This window comes from Oncorhynchus kisutch, linkage group LG10, assembly GCF_002021735.2.
Source record: "Oncorhynchus kisutch isolate 150728-3 linkage group LG10, Okis_V2, whole genome shotgun sequence".
In the NCBI taxonomy this organism is placed as follows: Eukaryota; Metazoa; Chordata; class Actinopteri; order Salmoniformes; family Salmonidae; genus Oncorhynchus; species Oncorhynchus kisutch.
Window position 1 is genome coordinate 29,496,598 of NC_034183.2, and position 20,048 is coordinate 29,516,645.

General features: G+C 46.0%; 2 protein-coding genes across 2 annotated transcripts in view; one reads left to right on the plus strand and one right to left on the minus strand.

The window, feature by feature from the left end:
* The first annotated feature begins 5,671 nt into the window (after positions 1 to 5,671).
* On the plus strand, positions 5,672 to 8,318 carry LOC109898022 (ras-like protein family member 11B). Its single transcript, XM_020492757.2, has 3 exons — positions 5,672 to 6,052; positions 6,195 to 6,331; positions 7,004 to 8,318. Exons 1-3 carry the CDS (start codon positions 5,941 to 5,943, stop codon positions 7,502 to 7,504), a joined length of 750 nt encoding a protein of 249 aa, XP_020348346.1. The 5' UTR covers positions 5,672 to 5,940; the 3' UTR covers positions 7,505 to 8,318.
* A 2,635-nt stretch (positions 8,319 to 10,953) lies between these two features.
* Positions 10,954 to 20,048, minus strand: part of LOC116352879 (sec1 family domain-containing protein 2-like) — a 68,208-nt gene continuing 59,113 nt past the window's right edge. The window contains exons 4-5 of the mRNA XM_031833512.1: positions 12,837 to 12,956; positions 10,954 to 11,110 (exon numbers count right to left, since the gene is read on the minus strand). Of these exons, the coding sequence (XP_031689372.1) occupies positions 12,886 to 12,956 (71 nt within the window). The 3' untranslated portion in view covers positions 10,954 to 11,110; positions 12,837 to 12,885. The remainder of the gene's footprint in view (positions 11,111 to 12,836; positions 12,957 to 20,048) is intronic.

Here is a 20,048-nt window from a genome sequence, read left to right on the forward strand (position 1 = left end):
TCCGACAGATAAGGTCTAAACCAGGCCAGAACTTGTCAGTGTAGACAATTACAGTTTCCAATCACTCCAAAAGAGTGTGGTGATCGATAGTATCAAAAGCAGCACTAAGGTCTAGGAGCACGAGGACAGATGCCGAGCCTTGGTCTGACGCCATTAAAAGGTCATTTACCACCTTCACAAGTGCAGTCTCAGTGCTATGATGGGGTCTAAAACCAGACTGAAGCATTTCGTATACTTCAATAGTTTCAACAATTACCAAAATGACTACATGAGTGTTGCTAGTGCTAAGTTTATGTGGCACAGCTTCCAATTTGAACATGTTCTGTTTTGTCATGAGAGAGATGAAATTGGATGATTTGCATATCACCAACATCCATATTGTGATACACAAATCATACCTCACCCAGACTTAAAGCTGCAATATGGAATGTTTTGTGCGACCCGACCAAATTCACATAGCAATGTGAGTTATAGATCTGTCATTCTCATTGAAAGCAGGTCTAAGAAGCCGTATACCTGTTCTATGTGCGCCATTTCTACGCTTCCTGCTCTTATGTTTTTTTTTGCGTATTTTACTTTGGGTTTTGTACACCAGCTTCAAACTGCTGAAAATACAATATTTTTGGTTATGGAAAATATATTTCACAGCAGTTTACATGGTACAATGATTATCCACACTGTACTTGCTTGTTTTCAATGGAAATTAGGCAAACTATTAGAATTTTAGCAACCAGGAAATGGTAGAGCGATTTCTGCCTAGTGCTCCTTTAACAGGTGTGACCCAAAGCATGACATCATGTCAGACTGTCCCTGTCCACCAGATCACTGCATTTGTGTACTGAGAACCAGTCTATGGCCTTAATGAATTCCTCTCCTCTTTGGGGAGAGTGTAAAAGGCGGGGTACTTCCATTCCCCACCACGGGAAATCAGTCTTCACCTCTGTGTCAACAAACATCCTTCTGAGAATACCCCCCACATCACTCCCTCCCCCTGCCCCCTCCACAAGCCCAATTACCCTGCCACTCCCCTGCTGCTCCATGGAAGTCCCCTGTCCCCTCGAGGGTCCACACCCCAACTAGAGACCACCCCCATTCTGTCCCCTCTAGCCTTCTGTTGTCACCACGGTGTGAGTGACACCCCTATCCCTAGTTGATTCCTTGTTCTACTCACGCTTTGTTTATTCTCTCTGGCTAATTGTCTGCTCTTTATATTCACATTTATTTGGATGTGTTTCTCTTTCCCTCGCTCAGTGAAAATGAACTTTCAGCCCAATGCACAACTACGCAGCACTATGTACCTGAGGGAGCTCATTCACACTCATGATCTTAACACAATACCATAAACTGAAATGCATTGTCTCTCTAAAACAGGAACAACAACAACTATCAGTATGAGGAGCAATTGATTTACTGCCAGGTTGTATGTATCACAATATCCTACACTCAATAATGGAACGGTTTATGACCCACATTCCGAAAAACACAATCAATTACCTTTGTCAATTGACAATGCACAGAATATCATAATAGGGACACGTGCTGTACACCGTCAGTGAGATGTTATATGGATGGACGACCCGACACCTTAAAATCACTATGTGAATGACAGGCTCACAGCGTATCGGACATCTGTCTTTATGGAGCTAAAGAATGAATATCACCTGCCCTTCATTAGGCTAACAGGCACCTAGAGCTGCTAACGCAACACCTCGGACATGGAGGTGAACACTGAGCTCATATGTAGAACGGCTCTGACGTGTCTACATTAGTCACCTGTATGGGGGCAGCTTAGAGGGGGATAGAAGCTGAGGAGTGGGTCACCATCATGGCATAATAAAGTAGCTGTAGCCAGGGCACGGTCACAGAAACCATCAGCGTACAACTTCTGTCTCTCGTGACCAGTGGCCAGCGTGCTTAAACAATTTGGTTCTGGGTGCAGAGATTTCTATATCACCAGCATAAATCCTGCAGCTACAATTACGAAGCCGTTATTGTGACAGTGCAAAGTTGCAGATCACTCACCAGTACAAAGGACACTCCTGAACAAGCTGGTTATGGGCATGGTAAACACACGCCCATCCTATGAGGCACTGGGGGCTGGGTGTTTGTGATGTGGTGAGGTGGGTTGTGGGGGGGCTGGTGACATGCTGTGCTGTGCAGCTAGCAGGGACCTGTCTGCTGATGAATCCTAGGCATTCATTTTATATATGAGTGCCCTCGCCTGTCATCGGGGCTCTTATAAAAAAGACATACCAGACCATAATCAGTCTACGACCGGCTGCCAACATACCTCAAGAGGCAGACGCATGAACGCGGATGAAAGATGGGGGGGGGGGAGCGAGAGAGGGAGAGAGCGATAGAGAGAGGGAGGGAGGGAGGGAGGGAGGGAGGGAGGGAGGGAGGGAGGGAGGGAGGGAGGGAGGGAGGGAGGGAGGGAGAGAGAGAGAGAGAGAGAGAGAGAGGGAGGGTGGGTGGGTGGGAGGGAGAGAGAGAGAGGGAGAGAGGGAGAGGGAGAGGGAGAGGGAGAGAGAGAGAGAGAGGGAGAGAGAGAGAGAGAGAGAGAGAGAGAGGGAGAGAGAGAGGGAGGGAGGGTGGGTGGGAGGGAGAGAGAGAGAGAGGGAGAGAGGGAGAGGGAGAGGGAGAGGGAGAGGGAGAGGGAGAGAGAGAGGGAGAGAGAGAGAGAGAGAGGGAGAGAGAGAGAGAGAGAGGGAGGGAGGGTGGGTGGGAGGGAGAGAGAGAGAGGGAGAGAGGGAGAGGGAGAGGGAGAGAGGGAGAGGGAGAGGGAGAGGGAGAGGGAGAGAGAGAGAGGGAGAGAGAGAGAGAGAGAGAGAGAGAGAGAGAGAGAGAGAGAGAGAGAGAGAGGGAGAGAGGGAGAGGGAGAGGGAGAGGGAGAGAGAGAGAGGGAGAGAGAGAGAGAGAGAGAGGGAGAGAGGGAGGGTGGGAGGGAGAGAGAGAGAGGGAGAGAGGGAGGGTGGGAGGGAGAGAGAGAGACGGATACATAATAAAGTGAGGCAAAAAAAAGGAATAGGTTAAAAAAGAGAAGTAGGTTATTCAACAGCAGTAATTGTAGTAGAAACAATAAAGACCGACAAAATGCTTTCTTTTGGAACACTGCTCTGTTAACACAGGCACCTACACTCCTGCTGCTGCACAAGCTGCAGACACGCACGCACACAAACACAAAGTGAGCAAAAGAAAGTCAAAGATGGAAAAAAGAAATAAAAAAAGTGAATGTTTAAAGTCATTATGCTACTGAACTTAAGTTATACTGAACAAAAATATAACCAAAGCAACAATTTCAACGATTTACAGTTACAGTTCATAGAAGGAAATCTGTCATTTGAAAAAAATGAATTTGGCCTTAATCTATGGAATTCACATGACTGGACAGGGGCGCAGCTATGGGTGGGCCTGGGAGGGCATAGGCCCATCCACTTGGGAGCCCAGCCAATCAGAATGAGTTTTTCCCCACAAAAGTGCTTTATTACAGACAGAAATACTCCTCTGCACCTAGCACCCACCTCTCCCACTCCCTCGGACGATCCAGCAGGTGAAGAAGCCGGATGTGGAGGAACTGGCCTGGCGTGGTTACACGTGGTCTGTGGTTGTGAGGCCTTTTGAAAGAAATAAGCTTTACTGCAAATGGAACATTTCTGGGATCTTTTATTTCAGCTCATGAAACATGGGACCAACACTTTACATGTTGCGTTTATAGTTTTGTTCAGTATACTTTGTTTCTGGAAATATTGAAGTGCTCTGCTGTGAATTGAGGGTTGTAAATAATTGAGGAGGTAGGGGGCAGCCACAGCCTGGCTGATGCGACTCACGTGGTACATAGTGAGGGAGAGCTGTGACACACTGGTCTGGACAGGAGTCCGTTGTTAGTGCAGTATTCGCACAGAAGATGGCTTGAGCTTTGATTGGTTCTGTCAACCTTTTTTTCCTTCTCCCTAGGGGACTGCGACATCTCGTTGTTTGGATTTGAAAATCCAACAGTTGTATTGGAAGGGGGCGGCGCTCGGGCCTTTGTGTGGCTGTCCATGTGGGTGTTTGAGCCTGCTACGTTAGGTTAGTATTTGAGTGAGAAAGACACAGGCGAACCAATCAGTTAAAAACCACAGCCCCAGTCATTATAGACGCATCTTTCCTACAACACCACGGAGCCTTTCCAGACTCTGAAAGTCAGGAAGACTTCGAGTTAGGTGTCTGCCAGACAACTTTCACACCTCCGTGTGATTGCATGGGGTCTGATAGGCGTGTGTGGGGTTCCGTTTAGAGAACATCAACCCCCTGTGCTGAGGCCTTGTAAAGAGCCTGTTTGACTGCTCCCATTACCTACCACCAACAGCATGGATCTATTTCACAACAATACTCCATGGAGTCGCCTACAAAGGGTCTGGTTATATTCCATTCACACAACTAGGGACGGCTGCCACTGAAACGACAGCTATCTTCTCAGTACTTTTGCACGTGCACACTGTCAGACACAAAAGACCTGGATGTTTGTGTGCATGTTTTATACAGACAACTACAGTCAACGCGTCTCTAAATAGGACACCTGTTAAACAAATACCTTTCTACTTTCCTGTGTAGCCTATGTGATATTTTAGAAATAGAGGCCGCACACTCATAAACTCGACCACACGCCTTTATTAATAAACATGAAGATCCTTGCAGGCAGTTCTAGCTTGTATGGCTCCCTGGGCGACCCGATATCACACAAACCAGAAAAAAATGCAACAATATTTATGTGAAACTATATATTCACAGTATTATGAATGAATTGTAGTTTATTTGGTAGCATTTCATAGTGTGACTGATTGTACTGATTGTATTAGTACTGTACAACCTTAGAGGTGCGCTATTTGATAGATTCCCCCCTCCCCTACCTCGGGCTTCCAGTGGGGAGAACTCTGGTCAACCTACTCCCCCCCCCCCCCCCCCCCCCCCCATCTCGTACTTCTGAGTGGGAGACCCACATCATTGACGTGATGCGCAAATGAGTGATAGAAAACCGATCGCGCAAATGTCACCATTACGATTTTTTTTGTGCATGGCCTCGTGCTGCCCTCGGGAAGATGTCGCCTTGGTTGGCTGCCCATGTCGCCTGTACCTAAATCCGCCACTGCTTGCAGGATCGAAATGTTGTGGGTTTATTCATACGGGTACGTGGTGGAATTTACGAGTGTGCGGGCTATATTACTTTTAGAACTAATTTTTCCGAACCTGCACCCCACTATAGGATGTGCGTTTGATCACACTTTACCTGTCGATGTTTTAGATTCTCCTTGCAGATGTGCAAATAGCATCTGTGTGCACGTGGTCATTATATTCTTCTTCTTTTTTTATACTTAGGCCCAACTAACTTTTTCGATAGGTTTGGTTTCTATTGGGGATCAATATTTATACTATAATCTCATTCACCATTTTTTCCCACGTGTTTTGGGTATTATTAAATGTCATATATCTGGTCAATTACTAGCGCCCCAGTCCCTCTACAGTAGCTATTAAGGCTTATAATGTATACGAAATGATGTTTTGTTAAGAACTGACCCACCTGTTTGTTGCACGGGGCATTTTTTTTTGGCCACTTTTTCTCCACAATTTCGTGGTATCCAATTGGTGGTTGCAGTCTTTTTCTCCTTGTGTTTGGCTTGCGGATCCACGTGAAAGGAGGCAGGGTGCCGAGAGAGCCTTCTGTTGCCACTAGCCAATCAGCATCGACCATTTCTTTGGCACTATAAAATCCAACGGGCTTTCACATCTTGCAGTATTCACAAAGTCAGCTCCGGGTTGGAAGGAACAGCGGACAAGAGATTTTCTGAAGCTGCTATTAAGGGCTTACTTTAGGTATTTACAAACTATTTTACGAAACATTGTTTGACAGAGCTGAATACATTTTTTGCATCATATTGAAAACTGAACGAGGATTTAGTCAAAATGCGTCTGATCCAGAACATGTCAACCATCGCGGAGTTTGCGACCCCAGAGTGCCCGTCCAACGGGAACATCAAAATAGCGGTGATTGGGGGCAGCGGAGTTGGCAAAACAGGTACATTGAAAAATCAGTTGGACTTATCTACAGTTTTCCGTTTTACTGTTTGAACTTGTTCGTTTATATTAACTACATTTGAGAAATGTATTTGTAAATTCATAGACCATTTGATTAATGTTATGGTCGTCTTCTCTTCCAGCTCTGGTAGTAAGATTTCTAACAAGGCGCTTCATCGGGGACTACGAGAGAAACGCAGGAAACCTTTATTCAAGAGAGGTCCAGGTGGACGGAGGAGAGCAAGTAGCCATCCAAGTCCAGGACACGCCGGGTGTTGATGTAAGTTCACCATCTGCCTTTTGCTACACAAACTCTAAATCCTCCCACAGCTTCGAATTGAGCGCTCGAGACGTCTGCTTGTGAGTCCCTACAAACCAACGCCATTTAGGCTAGTTTTCTATTTAGGCTAGCCTCTGATCATTGTAGGGTTTTTGGTGTGAGGTTTTAGGAATAGATCAGGATTTAATCCTACCACGAATCAGTATCTACAGTCGTTATATTACTATAGTAGGCTATGAGAAGTCTGCGCTTTCTGTGTAGAGCTCTTCCCTCCCTGGTCTGGGCTTTGGTCCAAACCAGCAGGTTTTTTTATTACTGAAGTACAGAGACTTGTAGTCTAGCCATCTAATTTCTATTCAGTGGATGTCAGAGCTAGGGGTAAATGATACCCCACGCCTGGCTCTTCAATCAACCTCACCTAGTTCCCCTTCACTCACTCAGCAGCCACAGGAGAGAGTAGGCTAGGGGCAGGAGAGGAGTTAAGTTACTCCCACTGGCTGACTAGACTACAGCACTCCATTCAGTAGAACTGACCTGTTGCATAAAGATGGGAATATTTGATCTGGATTAAATTTAAATCCCATAGCTGTCTAGGGTGGATTATATAACGTTCATCAAATGGGTTCCAATGCAACAGTTCTCTAACCATGATGTCCTCGTTTTTCTCCTCAGCTGACCGGTAACGGCCTCAGCATCCCTGATCATGTGACCTGCTCCATCCAATGGGCCGACGCCGTGGTGCTGGTCTACTCTGTGACCGACCGCCATAGCTTTGATCTGATTGGCCAGTTGCACCAGCTGGTGGCCCGAGCGGGTAGGGCCAACGTGCCACCCGTCATCCTGCTGGCCAATAAGGCGGACCTGCTGCACATGAGGCGGGTGGATGCCGAACAGGGCCCCCTGCTGGCGGCAGCGCTGGGCTGCTCCTTCTACGAGGTGTCAGCCAGCGAAGACTACAGCCAGGTACATGGGGCCTTCCATAGGCTGTGCTGCCACATGGCCAAACAGCAGCCCACAGCCTCTATGTCCTCCCACACCACCTCCAGCGGAGTGGCTGAGAAGAAGGGACGCTCACCCCTTATCCCCAGGCCCAAGTCCCCCAACATGCAGGACCTGAAGAGGCGCTTCAAGCAGGCCCTGTCTGCTAAAGTCAGGACTGTCACCTCTGTGTGAGAAGGACTTGGGTTCGTCTACTACACAACGTGGTCCGGAGTGGCTACTGAAAATAAATTAAATGAGAAAAGAGGGCAGAGAAGATTCCTGTGCCTTGTTTGGGACTTCTCAATATGGCTGGAGCAGCCTGACTTACGATGAGCAGCAGAGACAAAATGGAGGCTCAACTCGGACCCCATGTTCACTCTGACAGCGGAAATGACCTGTGGGGCGGACCGGTGTCAGCCTGTTTGTCACCGTCACTCCTGTCCTATCTGAGACTGTTCACTGGGGTCTGCTATGAGACAGCAGCTGGGAGGTGTTGGTATGTCAGCCCACCAGAAGAGACAAAGGGGGAAGCTGTCCCTGTGCTGAATGAAGGCCAGATACTCCAGATAAAAGTGTGAACACAATCTCATATCTCCTCCTGGCAACAAAAGCCTTGAAGGACACTGCACAGAATGTTTTTTAGTTTTTTTTTAAGCTGGCACCTATTGTGTCAGTTTTGAGTTTTTTTATTCAGGCTGCCACTCTGCTTGGCAATGCTGAGAGAACACTCTTCAGACACGCCAAGCACTTGAGTCAGCACGCTGTGTTGTCACTGTTCCATTTCTCGTCTGTCATTATCTCCAGTTCCCCAGTGCATTCCTTGTACAGCAGGCAAAACCATCATTTTGCACATCATGGTAGTGAACTATGCGACGACTGCAGGGTCACTGCGGGGCAGCATAGATTGGACACTGGGGTGTTGGGTATCTGTGATGCACTTTAAGAAAGCCAACTGGCTTACTGATATTTATTTGTTACATTTTTGAAAATAAAATGCTTGAATTCATGACGACTCTTGTCTTCGACTATAACCTCTTGTTTGAGAAATACACTGACAATACTTTTATACGAGGCAGGTATGAACCAGGTACACACAGACGTGTGAGGGTCTGTGCGCATACACTATTTACAATGAAGCGTGGTAAGACGATGCCATTTTTGAACACTAACAGACCAGGCTCGTCCTCAAAGGGGTTGTTCCTAAACCTGGCATAAAAGACCACAGAGAATTCCGATTTTTGAACCTCATGAGAAGAATGGTTGATCAATGACTGTGGCTCCACAGAATTAGCATATACCCCATTTTCTAAGTGGGAGGAAGGCTTTTAATCAAGTAGAATCCATGGCATGTTCTATTCTACCACAGCAGTGGGTGTATAATGCACACAAACCAGTGTGACGGCTGTTTGACTCCTCCATAGATACAGATCTTTAGAGGCCTTGATTTTAAAGGGCAATTACACCAACTTTCAAGTTCATTCTCACTATCAGCACAAGACCAGTGTTGGTGTAAACGGTGCATTTCTACATTGAAAATCTGTATATTTCTTTCTACGCAAACACTGATTTGTGGGGAGCACTCTTGTCTAAACCTTCTGCAGGTTTTGATCCTACACTGTCACAGGAGCATTTTTTTAGGACCTTTATCTTAACCAGATATCATAGAAACAAGCTGTTTTCACACAGGTACACTAGTTTGGTGCTGCAGATCATGACTATAAGGTTCAAAAGTGGCGGAATTGTCCTTTAACATGACAGCTACAACAGAGCACCACCATTGTCTTACTATGATGTCACAGGAAGGTGGGCAGTGTGACTGACAGGACAGCTGTGTCTGTGTGATCTTCAGGATTACAACATGACTGATCATGTCATTGTCAGGGCAACAGACATCACAGCCACCACACAACAGTATTATTGTGATGTATGTTTGTGGTGTCAGGTCAGGATTGTAATGTGCATGGAGACATGTCTTTAATTTTCGCTGCTCTGCCGACTGAACGGCTGGTTGTTGACACACCATCTCAACACCAGGACGCGTCACGTTACTTCACACTCTCATCAACACCAGGACGCCTCACGTTACTTCACACTCTCATCAACACCAGGACGCGTCACGTTACTTCACACTCAACACCAGGACGCGTCACGTTACTTCACACTCTCATCAACACCAGGACGCCTCACGTTACTTCACACTCTCATCAACACCAGGACGCGTCACGTTACTTCACACTCTCATCAACACCAGGACGCGTCACGTTACTTCACACTCTCATCAACACCAGGACGCGTCACGTTACTTCACACTCTCATCAACACCAGGACGCCTCACGTTACTTCACACTCTCATCAACACCAGGCCGCCTCATGTTACTTCACACTCTCATCAACACCAGGACGCCTCACGTTACTTCACACTCTCATCAACACCAGGCCGCCTCACGTTACTTCACACTCTCATCAACACCAGGCCGCCTCACGTTACTTCACACTCTCATCAACACCAGGACGCCTCACGTTACTTCACACTCTCATCAACACCAGGACGCCTCACGTTACTTCACACTCTCATCAACACCAGGACGCCTCACGTTACTTCACACTCTCATCAACACCAGGCCGCCTCACGTTACTTCACACTCTCATCAACACCAGGACGCCTCACGTTACTTCACACTCTCATCAACACCAGGACGCCTCACGTTACTTCACACTCTCATCAACACCAGGACGCCTCACGTTACTTCACACTCTCATCAACACCAGGACGCCTCACGTTACTTCACACTCTCATCAACACCAGGACGCCTCACGTTACTTCACACTCTCATCAACACCAGGACGCCTCACGTTACTTCACACTCTCATCAACACCAGGACGCCTCACGTTACTTCACACTCTCATCAACACCAGGACGCCTCACGTTACTTCACACTCTCACTTCTAATGAGCTCACACATACTATAGGACTGTTAGCACTTCAGTTAGTGCCACAGCCAGAACAACCTCCAACTCTCTCACACACACACACACACACACACACACTAACCAACTAGCATTCAAGAACTTTCCATTTCAGATGGATGAGTTTCACAAATATACAAGATTTATTCAACGTATTCAGATTGAATGTAAACAAAACACATATTAAAGTAACTTGATTTGAATGTCATCTGTCTGTTTGGAGTTGAGCTTCAAGATCAGATTACACCAGATTGGATCACGTTTACATTCTGTACAGTTTGGAATGAGAGAATCCATAAGTACCTAAGTGTTGCCTTACAATGTGATTTGGGTAGTACAAGGGAAGGGAGAGGACTCTAACGTAACACAACTGAAGTAAACATTTGGGAATGTCTTTGAAAAAAGCCGAAGTAGATCCTCTGTTTTTTCCTCTAGACAAATTCATAAACCTCCACCTCTGCTCACCACACCCATGACTCCAGTCCATTACCAAACCACACAATCTCACTGGAGCCTCTCATTTCTCCTCTCCACACCCTAAGAGTGGTAGGTGTTGGTGGTGTGTGTGTGTGTGTGTGTGTGTGTGTGTGTGTGTGTGTGTGTGTGTGTGTGTGTGTGTGTGTGTGTGTGTGTGTGTGTGTGTGTGTGTGTGTGTGTGTGTGTGTGTGTGTGTGTGTGTGTGTGTGTGTGTGTGTGTGTGTGTCTGTGTGTGTCTGTGTGTGGTCCTTGTTCCGTGCTCACACACCAATGTCTGGCACCAGTCTTTGGGTGGTGAAGAGCAGCTCGGGGACGTCTGTAGGTCTCAACAGTCTGGTAGAGAGGACCAGCACCTGGGAACAAGCACAGACAGACAGGGAGAGTCAGACTGGCCAGTGACTACATCAGCAAAGGAGAAACACAACAGTTGCTGTGTGTTCAGACCATTGGTTCAGACAACTGGAGTAAACGTCCTACTTAAAATAAGCAGATGCTGAATGTACATGGAAGGCGCAACAATCTCTCAATTAAAATAATGCAAATTGATTTCGATAGAGATGACATTTATTCCACCTTCTGTCCACATTCAGTATATGACCCAATGACTCAGTTTAGACATTAAGCAAATCCAGGCTATTCATTTTGAACTGGATTTGAAAAAAACATATCTGTATCATTAATTCAAACAAAACTATTGTCTGACTGCATTTAAATCTGGGTTCATTCATGACCAAGTCCTTAGATGACCTCTATGTTCCTGGAAGCCAGCCCTGATCAGAACACCTCTAAAGGCAGACAGACGGAGCAGTCTGAATGGGTTGGGGTCAGAGTATGTGGGCTGAGGTCAGACTGTGTGTGGGCTGCTGGCTTCAGGATGAGGGTCCTACAGCACAGTAAGAGTGTCTCTTTCTTCTGTTGTTCTGATTCGAGATGTATTCATCAGGCTTTGATGCTGCTCAGGCCTTTCATCCCCTCTGAACCCCATTATATGTCCCTTTCATTAGCACAGCTAGCCAGGGATTAGACTGTACTACAGTACACTGGCTCACAGTTCACTAACCATGTACACACAATGTACAATACACACTGATGTTGAGGATGTTGTTGAGATGCATTACCACACTCAAAACAGCCAAACACACACAATGGCTTTGCAGTTACTGTACGTGTCTATATAACGTGAGTATATAACATGAGTTGCGTTTACTGCTGCACTATCCATTGTCTGTCACCTGAGAAGTGTGTCAGTGTGTGTGTGTGTGTGTGTGTGTGTGTGTGTGTGTGTGTGTGTGTGTGTGTGTCGGGTTATATAATATCTAGCTACTCTTGACTTTCTTCCAGGGCAGATGAAGGAACATCGTCAACTCAGCACCCAGATTTTTGTGGTCGCCCCCTCCCTGCTTCTCACTGCATTTTCTGCTCAGGTTCCTCTTTTGATATGTCCCTTCAGACTCTGATGACAAACCCATCACAGAGTGTTATGTAACGACACTGAGCCATAACCTGGAGAGCTGTAGCCTAAACAACACATCAATACCACAGCAGCGTAGTCTGCACCTGGCCTCTCACATCTCCTCTCCTTTGATCCATTTACATCACCCTCCCTCTCTCTCTCTCGAATCCCTCCCTCTCTCTCTCTTTCCAATCCCTACCTCTCTCTCTCGAATCCCTCCCTCTCTCTCTCCAATTCCTCCCTCTCTCTCTCCAATCCCTCCCTCCCTCTCTCCAATCCCTCCCTCCCTCCCTCTCTCCAATCCCTCCCTCCCTCTCTCCAACCCCTCCCTCCCTTTCTCCAACCCCTCGATCCCTCTCTCCAACCCCTCCCTCTCTCCAACCCCTCCCCCCTCTCTCCAATCCCTCCTTCCCTCTCACCAATCCCGCCCGCCCGCCCTCTCTCTCTCCAATCCCTCCCTCTCTTTCTCCAACCCCTCCCTCTCTCTCTCCAACCCCTCCCCCCCTCTCTCCAACCCCTCCCTCTCTCCAATCCCTCTCTCTCTCTCCCCAATCCCTCCCTCTGTGTTGTTTGTTCGACTAAAGCTCTCCCAGATAGGTTAAGAGCAGCAGGCCGGGGTCTCTCACCTGAGTGCCCGGCTTGTGGGCGGAGACTACCTTGCGGATCAGGCGCAGCTCAGAGGGAGTGACTCCTCCCACCAGGAAGAGAAAGAGCAGGCCGTGGTCGCTGGGGTGTGGCCGGCTCACCTAGGGAGGGGTTAGGGATTGGGATGAAAAGAACACGACAGGATTAGCTCATGTAATTTGAACGGAACAAGCTAACCATAACATAATTGAAGGTTATGTTATGGTTGGTGAGCTGAAACTCTGAAGACAAACTCTGATCTTTGGAGCCAGATTACAGTTCAGCATAAACTGACTCACTCTCTCTCTTCCTCTCTCTGTCTCTCTGTATGTCACTACCCCCTGGGCAAAAACTGGTTGAATCAATGTTTTTTTCCATGTAATTTCTATGTGATGACTTTGAGTCAAAGTGGAAAACTCTTGGGATTTGCTAAAAGCTATCAACGTAAGGAGGGCATTTCGTCTTTTTTATGCCTAACGCTTTACCTAAATCAAATGACATGGCAATTTTTTGTTGATTTCATTCACAATAGTTGACAACTCAACCAAATGTAAATCAAAACGAGACATTAATCTGAGGTCTGTGCACAGTGGGTCTCCCCTTCTGTCCTTCAGTCTCTCCTCTCTCTGGTCTGAGTCGCTGCCCAACACAGTGGTCAGAATGCACTATTCAGTCGAAGGCTTTAAACAACACTCATTCCAGACATACACGGATTTGTACATGAGTGTGAGTCAGAGGGTCTGGTGAGCGTGCTGTGTGTGATTGGTTGGCCTATGGATAATGGCTGTGCTCTACTGGCTGGGAAGCAGCGTCAAGGCCACATCTGCAGTCTTCGAATAATAACCGTGCAATCAAAGCTGCAGGGGGGCGGGACTGGTCCTGCATGGCCTGACATGTGCATCAGGGCTGTTTGCCTGGGCTGGCTCAACATGTGTCTCAGAGTAGGTAGCGTGTATATATGAGTGTGTGTGTGTGTGTGTGTTTACGTTTAAATATTTGTGTGGATGTGAGACTGAGCATGTGTGTGCAATGTTGTAGGTCAGATGGGTATGGGTCTTTGTGTTCATTTTGTATTTCGCATTTGTATGAGTCTTTGTATGCGGGTGCATGCATTTGTGTATTAGCTATACCAGCACACACAGAACAGCAGACAAAAACACAGCATCTACATGTGCATCCTTAAAGAGGTAAGACCTGCCCTCCTTCAGGCAACACACACCCACTGTACTCTAGCAACAACCAAGAGTTGGATACGTCTGTAGGAGTGAGAGGAGGGGAGGGGAGGTGGGGAGGGTTAAGAAGAGAAAGGGAAGAGAAGGAAAGGAAAGCGAAGCGAACATAATATCAACCAAATTAGAAATGTAATTTGACATGAAGTAAACTTGTGCGACTTACTTCAGCTGTTTAAAAGTATTTTCATGGTAGTTGAAGAAGTTTGTTTTCAGGGCTGGTTCTAGCCTTTTTGGGGATCCTAAGCGGGATTTGGTTGCCCCCCCCCAAGGGGGTGTGTACCTGAGTTTTATTGTACCCCCCCATATTTCATTTTTTTGCCGTTTTAAAGCTCATTTCCTACAATTCTACACATGTAAATGATATCTGAGTGAGAGTGACAAAATTCATCAATGAGGGCCCACTGGAGGTCAGGGCCCCCGGGCACGTGCCCGTCGGTATGCAGCCGTGATTACTTAAAAAGTTTAGATAACTGGCTAGACTAACTCACAAATCAAAAACAGTTCGCTGACATGGTTAATTGAGTGAATAATGATACATTCACTGTTCATGAGAAAAACATCTGATGCACAACCAAATTTGCACCTTGTGTATTCTACTATTCTAACTCTCAATTGTAAGTTGAGACCCCGACTGAGTTACATAACCCCCCAAAACCAATAAACACAAGCAATTTGAGTTTGACCCTGTTTGTTTTAGTTAAGTGAACCAGTCATGCTTTACATTCTGTACTATCTTTGATTGGCAGAAGATATTTCTGCTCTGATTTCAGATTATATATATTTTTTAGCTTACAGCACTTGATATTACCAGGTGGACCTCCATCCAAGTACTAACCAGGCCCGACCCTGCTTAGCTACCGAGATCAGGTGTGTTCAGGGTGGTATACCCCATTTTCTCCCTGATTTCGGATTTGAATAGCAGATAAGTAGACTAAGATTTCATACCCTCTAGGTTTTTGTCTAACTTGTTGGGAAAGTGGTCAAAGTAGCTGATTTGTGTCAAAAGTCACATCGTTTAGTAATTGTCTCATTCTTAGAATGTGCTCCCCCAGTGCTATAATTAAGCAATACGTAATCTTGGTTAAACCAGAACTAAAGTCTTGCACAATTGGTCAGATACGCGATTCAATTTAAATCAAATCACATTTTATTGGTCACATATCCAGTACAAGTCAAAAGCTTGGACACACCTACTCACTTCACGGGTTTTCTTTATTTGTTTACTATTTACTACATTGTAGAATAATAGTGAAGACATCAAAACTATGAAATAACACACGTGGTGCTGATGTTGCTAACTCAGTCACGTCAAATATCGCACCTTACATTAGCTACATTTTCCGTTGTTTGAACTGTTTTTCTATTGTCATTGACTTGAATATATCCATAATAATGACATTGATGCGTGATTTCACCTGGCTCAGAAAAAGTTGATGTCTTGTCTGGACTCCGTTTGTTCTCTATGGTACAGAACATTGTTACCGAGGTCGGAGAGGCAGACAACTAGGCTTATATTAACCTCCGCTGCACCAAACTAAATGCCAGGCTGGAAGCAAAGGGAAATGTGTGCGAGTTGAGAGAAATACAACAGATGATTCGGTCAGCAGTGTAAAAATGATGATATTCTTATAGAGGCGCAGCGATAATGCAGGCGGAACTGTTAGCAGGCATAGGTGTGCCTGTGTCTGTGAATACAGTATGGCTTAGAATGCTGCTTGTCCAATCAGTATCCAGGATCCAAACAACCCGTTTTAAATGTCGACGTTTAGGGAAGATCCATGGCAGTTCACTCAACAGTGGGAATTAAGCTTAATGAAAGTAGTGGATGGGGTTACTAAAACAGCTGTACTTCTTGATTGGTTCAGATCCTCTGTTCTGATTTCAGATTCGAAAAGCAGAGAAGTTGACTAAGATTTCATATGCCCTATGCTTTTGTCCAAGTTGTTGGGAAAGTGGTGAAATGGTAGTTGCTTCAAAAAGTTGAGAGGAAAAGTCGTTGATGCGCTTACTAAAACAGCTGTACGTCTTGATTGGTAGAAGTTATTCCTGTTCTGATTTCAGATTTGAGTAGCAGGGAAACAGACTAAGATTTAACCTCCACGTTTTTGTCCAAGTTGTTGGGGAAAAGAGGTCAAAACTGCAGTTTTTGTTTTTGTTGAGTGGAAAAGTAGTTGATAAAAAGTCAGAAATAAATTGCACAGTATTGAAAGTGCGGCTGCTGAAGCCAGGGAGTCTGTACGACTCACAGTCTGTCTAAACAAGACATCACAGCAACTCTGCGATCAAACACGCAGCACATACACACCTTCACCTAGAGTGGATCTACACATACACACCTTCACCTAGAGTGGATCTACACATGCACACCTTCACCTAGAGTGGATCTACACATACACACCATCACCTAGAGTGGATCTACACATGCACACCTTCACCTAGAGTGGATCTACACATACACACCTTCACCTAGAGTGGATCTACACATACACACCTTCCCCTAGAGTGGATCTACACATGCACACCTTCACCTAGAGTGGATCTACACATACACACTTTCACCTAGAGTGGATCTACACATACACACCTTCACCTATAGAGTGGATCTACACATACACACCTTCCCCTAGAGTGGATCTACACATGCACACCTTCACCTAGAGTGGATCTACACATACACACCTTCACCTAGAGTGGATCTACACATACACACTTTCACCTAGAGTGGATCTACACATACACACCTTCACCTATAGAGTGGATCTACACATACACACCTTCCCCTAGAGTGGATCTACACATGCACACCTTCACCTAGAGTGGATCTACACATACACACCTTCCCCTAGAGTGGATCTACACATACACACTTTCACCTAGAGTGGATCTACACATACGCACCTTCACCTAGAGTGGATCTACACATACACACCTTCACCTAGAGTGGATCTACACATGCACACCTTCACCTAGAGTGGATCTACACATACACACCTTCACCTACAGTGGATCTACACATACGCACCTTCACCTAGAGTGGATCTACACATACACACCTTCACCTAGAGTGGATCTACACATACGCACCTTCAGTTAGAGTGGATCTACACATGCACACCTTCACCTAGAGTGGATCTACACATACACACCTTCACCTATAGAGTGGATCTACACATGCACACCTTCACCTAGAGTGGACCTACACATACACACCTTCACCTATATAGTGGATCTACACATGCACACCTTCAGCTAGAGTGGATCTACACATGCACACCTTCGGCTAGAGTGGATCTACACATACACACCTTCACCTAGAGTGGATCTACACATGCACATCTTCACCTAGAGTGGATCTACACATACACACCTTCACCTAGAGTGGATCTACACATACACACCTTCAGCTAGAGTGGATCTACACATACACACATTCATCTAGAGTGGATCTACACATACACACCTTCACCTATAGAGTGGATCTACACATGCACACCTTCACCTAGAGTGGATCTACACATACACACCTTCACCTAGAGTGGATCTACACATACACACCTTCACCTAGAGTGGATCTACACATACACACCTTCAGCTAGAGTGGATCTACACATACACACCTTCATCTAGAGTGGATCTACACATACACACCTTCACCTATAGAGTGGATCTACACATGCACACCTTCACCTAGAGTGGATCTACACATACACACCTTCACCTAGAGTGGATCTACACATACACACCTTCAGCTAGAGTGGATCTACACATACACACCTTCATCTAGAGTGGATCTACACATACACACCTTCACCTATAGAGTGGATCTACACATGCACACCTTCACCTAGAGTGGATCTACACATACACACCTTCACCTAGAGTGGATCTACACATACACACCTTCAGCTAGAGTGGATCTACACATGCACACCTTCAGCTAGAGTGGATCTACACATACACACCTTCACCTAGAGTGGATCTACACATGCACACCTTCAGCTAGAGTGGATCTACACATACACACCTTCACCTAGAGTGGATCTACACATGTACACCTTCACCTAGAGTGGATCTACACATACACACCTTCACCTAGAGTGGATCTACACATACACACATTCACCTAGAGTGGATCTACACATACACACCTTCACCTAGAGTGGACCTACACATACACACCTTCACCTAGAGTGGATCTACACATACACACCTTCACCTAGAGTGGATCTACACATACAGTCCTTCACCTATAGAGTGGATCTACACATACACACCTTCCCCTAGAGTGGATCTACACATGCACACCTTCACCTAGAGTGGATCTACACATACACACCTTCCCCTAGAGTGGATCTACACATACACACCTTCACCTAGAGTGGATCTACACATACGCACCTTCACCTAGAGTGGATCTACACATACACACCTTCACCTAGAGTGGATCTACACATGCACACCTTCACCTAGAGTGGATCTACACATACACACCTTCACCTACAGTGGATCTACACATACGCACCTTCACCTAGAGTGGATCTACACATACACACCTTCACCTAGAGTGGATCTACACATACGCACCTTCAGTTAGAGTGGATCTACACATGCACACCTTCACCTAGAGTGGATCTACACATACACACCTTCACCTATAGAGTGGATCTACACATGCACACCTTCACCTAGAGTGGACCTACACATACACACCTTCACCTATATAGTGGATCTACACATGCACACCTTCAGCTAGAGTGGATCTACACATGCACACCTTCGGCTAGAGTGGATCTACACATACACACCTTCACCTAGAGTGGATCTACACATGCACACCTTCACCTAGAGTGGATCTACACATACACACCTTCACCTAGAGTGGATCTACACATACACACCTTCAGCTAGAGTGGATCTACACATACACACATTCATCTAGAGTGGATCTACACATACACACCTTCACCTATAGAGTGGATCTACACATGCACACCTTCACCTAGAGTGGATCTACACATACACACCTTCACCTAGAGTGGATCTACACATACACACCTTCACCTAGAGTGGATCTACACATACACACCTTCAGCTAGAGTGGATCTACACATACACACCTTCATCTAGAGTGGATCTACACATACACACCTTCACCTATAGAGTGGATCTACACATGCACACCTTCACCTAGAGTGGATCTACACATACACACCTTCAGCTAGAGTGGATCTACACATACACACCTTCATCTAGAGTGGATCTACACATACCTACCTTCACCTATAGAGTGGATCTACACATGCACACCTTCACCTAGAGTGGATCTACACATTCCCACCTTCACCTAGAGTGGATCTACACATACACACCTTCAGCTAGAGTGGATCTACACATGCACACCTTCAGCTAGAGTGGATCTACACATACACACCTTCACCTAGAGTGGATCTACACATGCACACCTTCAGCTAGAGTGGATCTACACATACACACCTTCACCTAGAGTGGATCTACACATGTACACCTTCACCTAGAGTGGATCTACACATACACACCTTCACCTAGAGTGGATCTACACATGCACACCTTCACCTAGAGTGGATCTACACATACACACCTTCACCTAGAGTGGATCTACACATACACACATTCACCTAGAGTGGATCTACACATACACACCTTCACCTAGAGTGGACCTACACATACACACCTTCACCTAGAGTGGATCTACACATACACACCTTCACCTAGAGTGGATCTACACATACACACCTTCACCTAGAGTGGATCTACACATGCACACCTTCACCTATATAGTGGATCTACACATGCACACCTTCAGCTAGAGTCGATCTACACATGCACACCTTCAGCTAGAGTGGATCTACACATACACACCTTCACCTAGAGTGGATCTACACATACACACCTTCACCTAGAGTGGATCTACACATGCACACCTTCACCTAGAGTGGATCTACA

What these genes read in the sequence shown, in the direction of transcription:
- LOC109898022 (XM_020492757.2), top strand. Translation starts at nt 5,941, where the DNA reads ATGCGTCTGATCCAGAACATGTCAACCATCGCGGAGTTTGCGACCCCA. An exon ending in CAGCGGAGTTGGCAAAACAG is followed by an intron (nt 6,053 to 6,194) that starts GTACATTGAAAA and finishes CTTCTCTTCCAG; the next exon opens with CTCTGGTAGTAAGATTTCTA. An exon ending in AGGACACGCCGGGTGTTGAT is followed by an intron (nt 6,332 to 7,003) that starts GTAAGTTCACCA and finishes TTTTCTCCTCAG; the next exon opens with CTGACCGGTAACGGCCTCAG.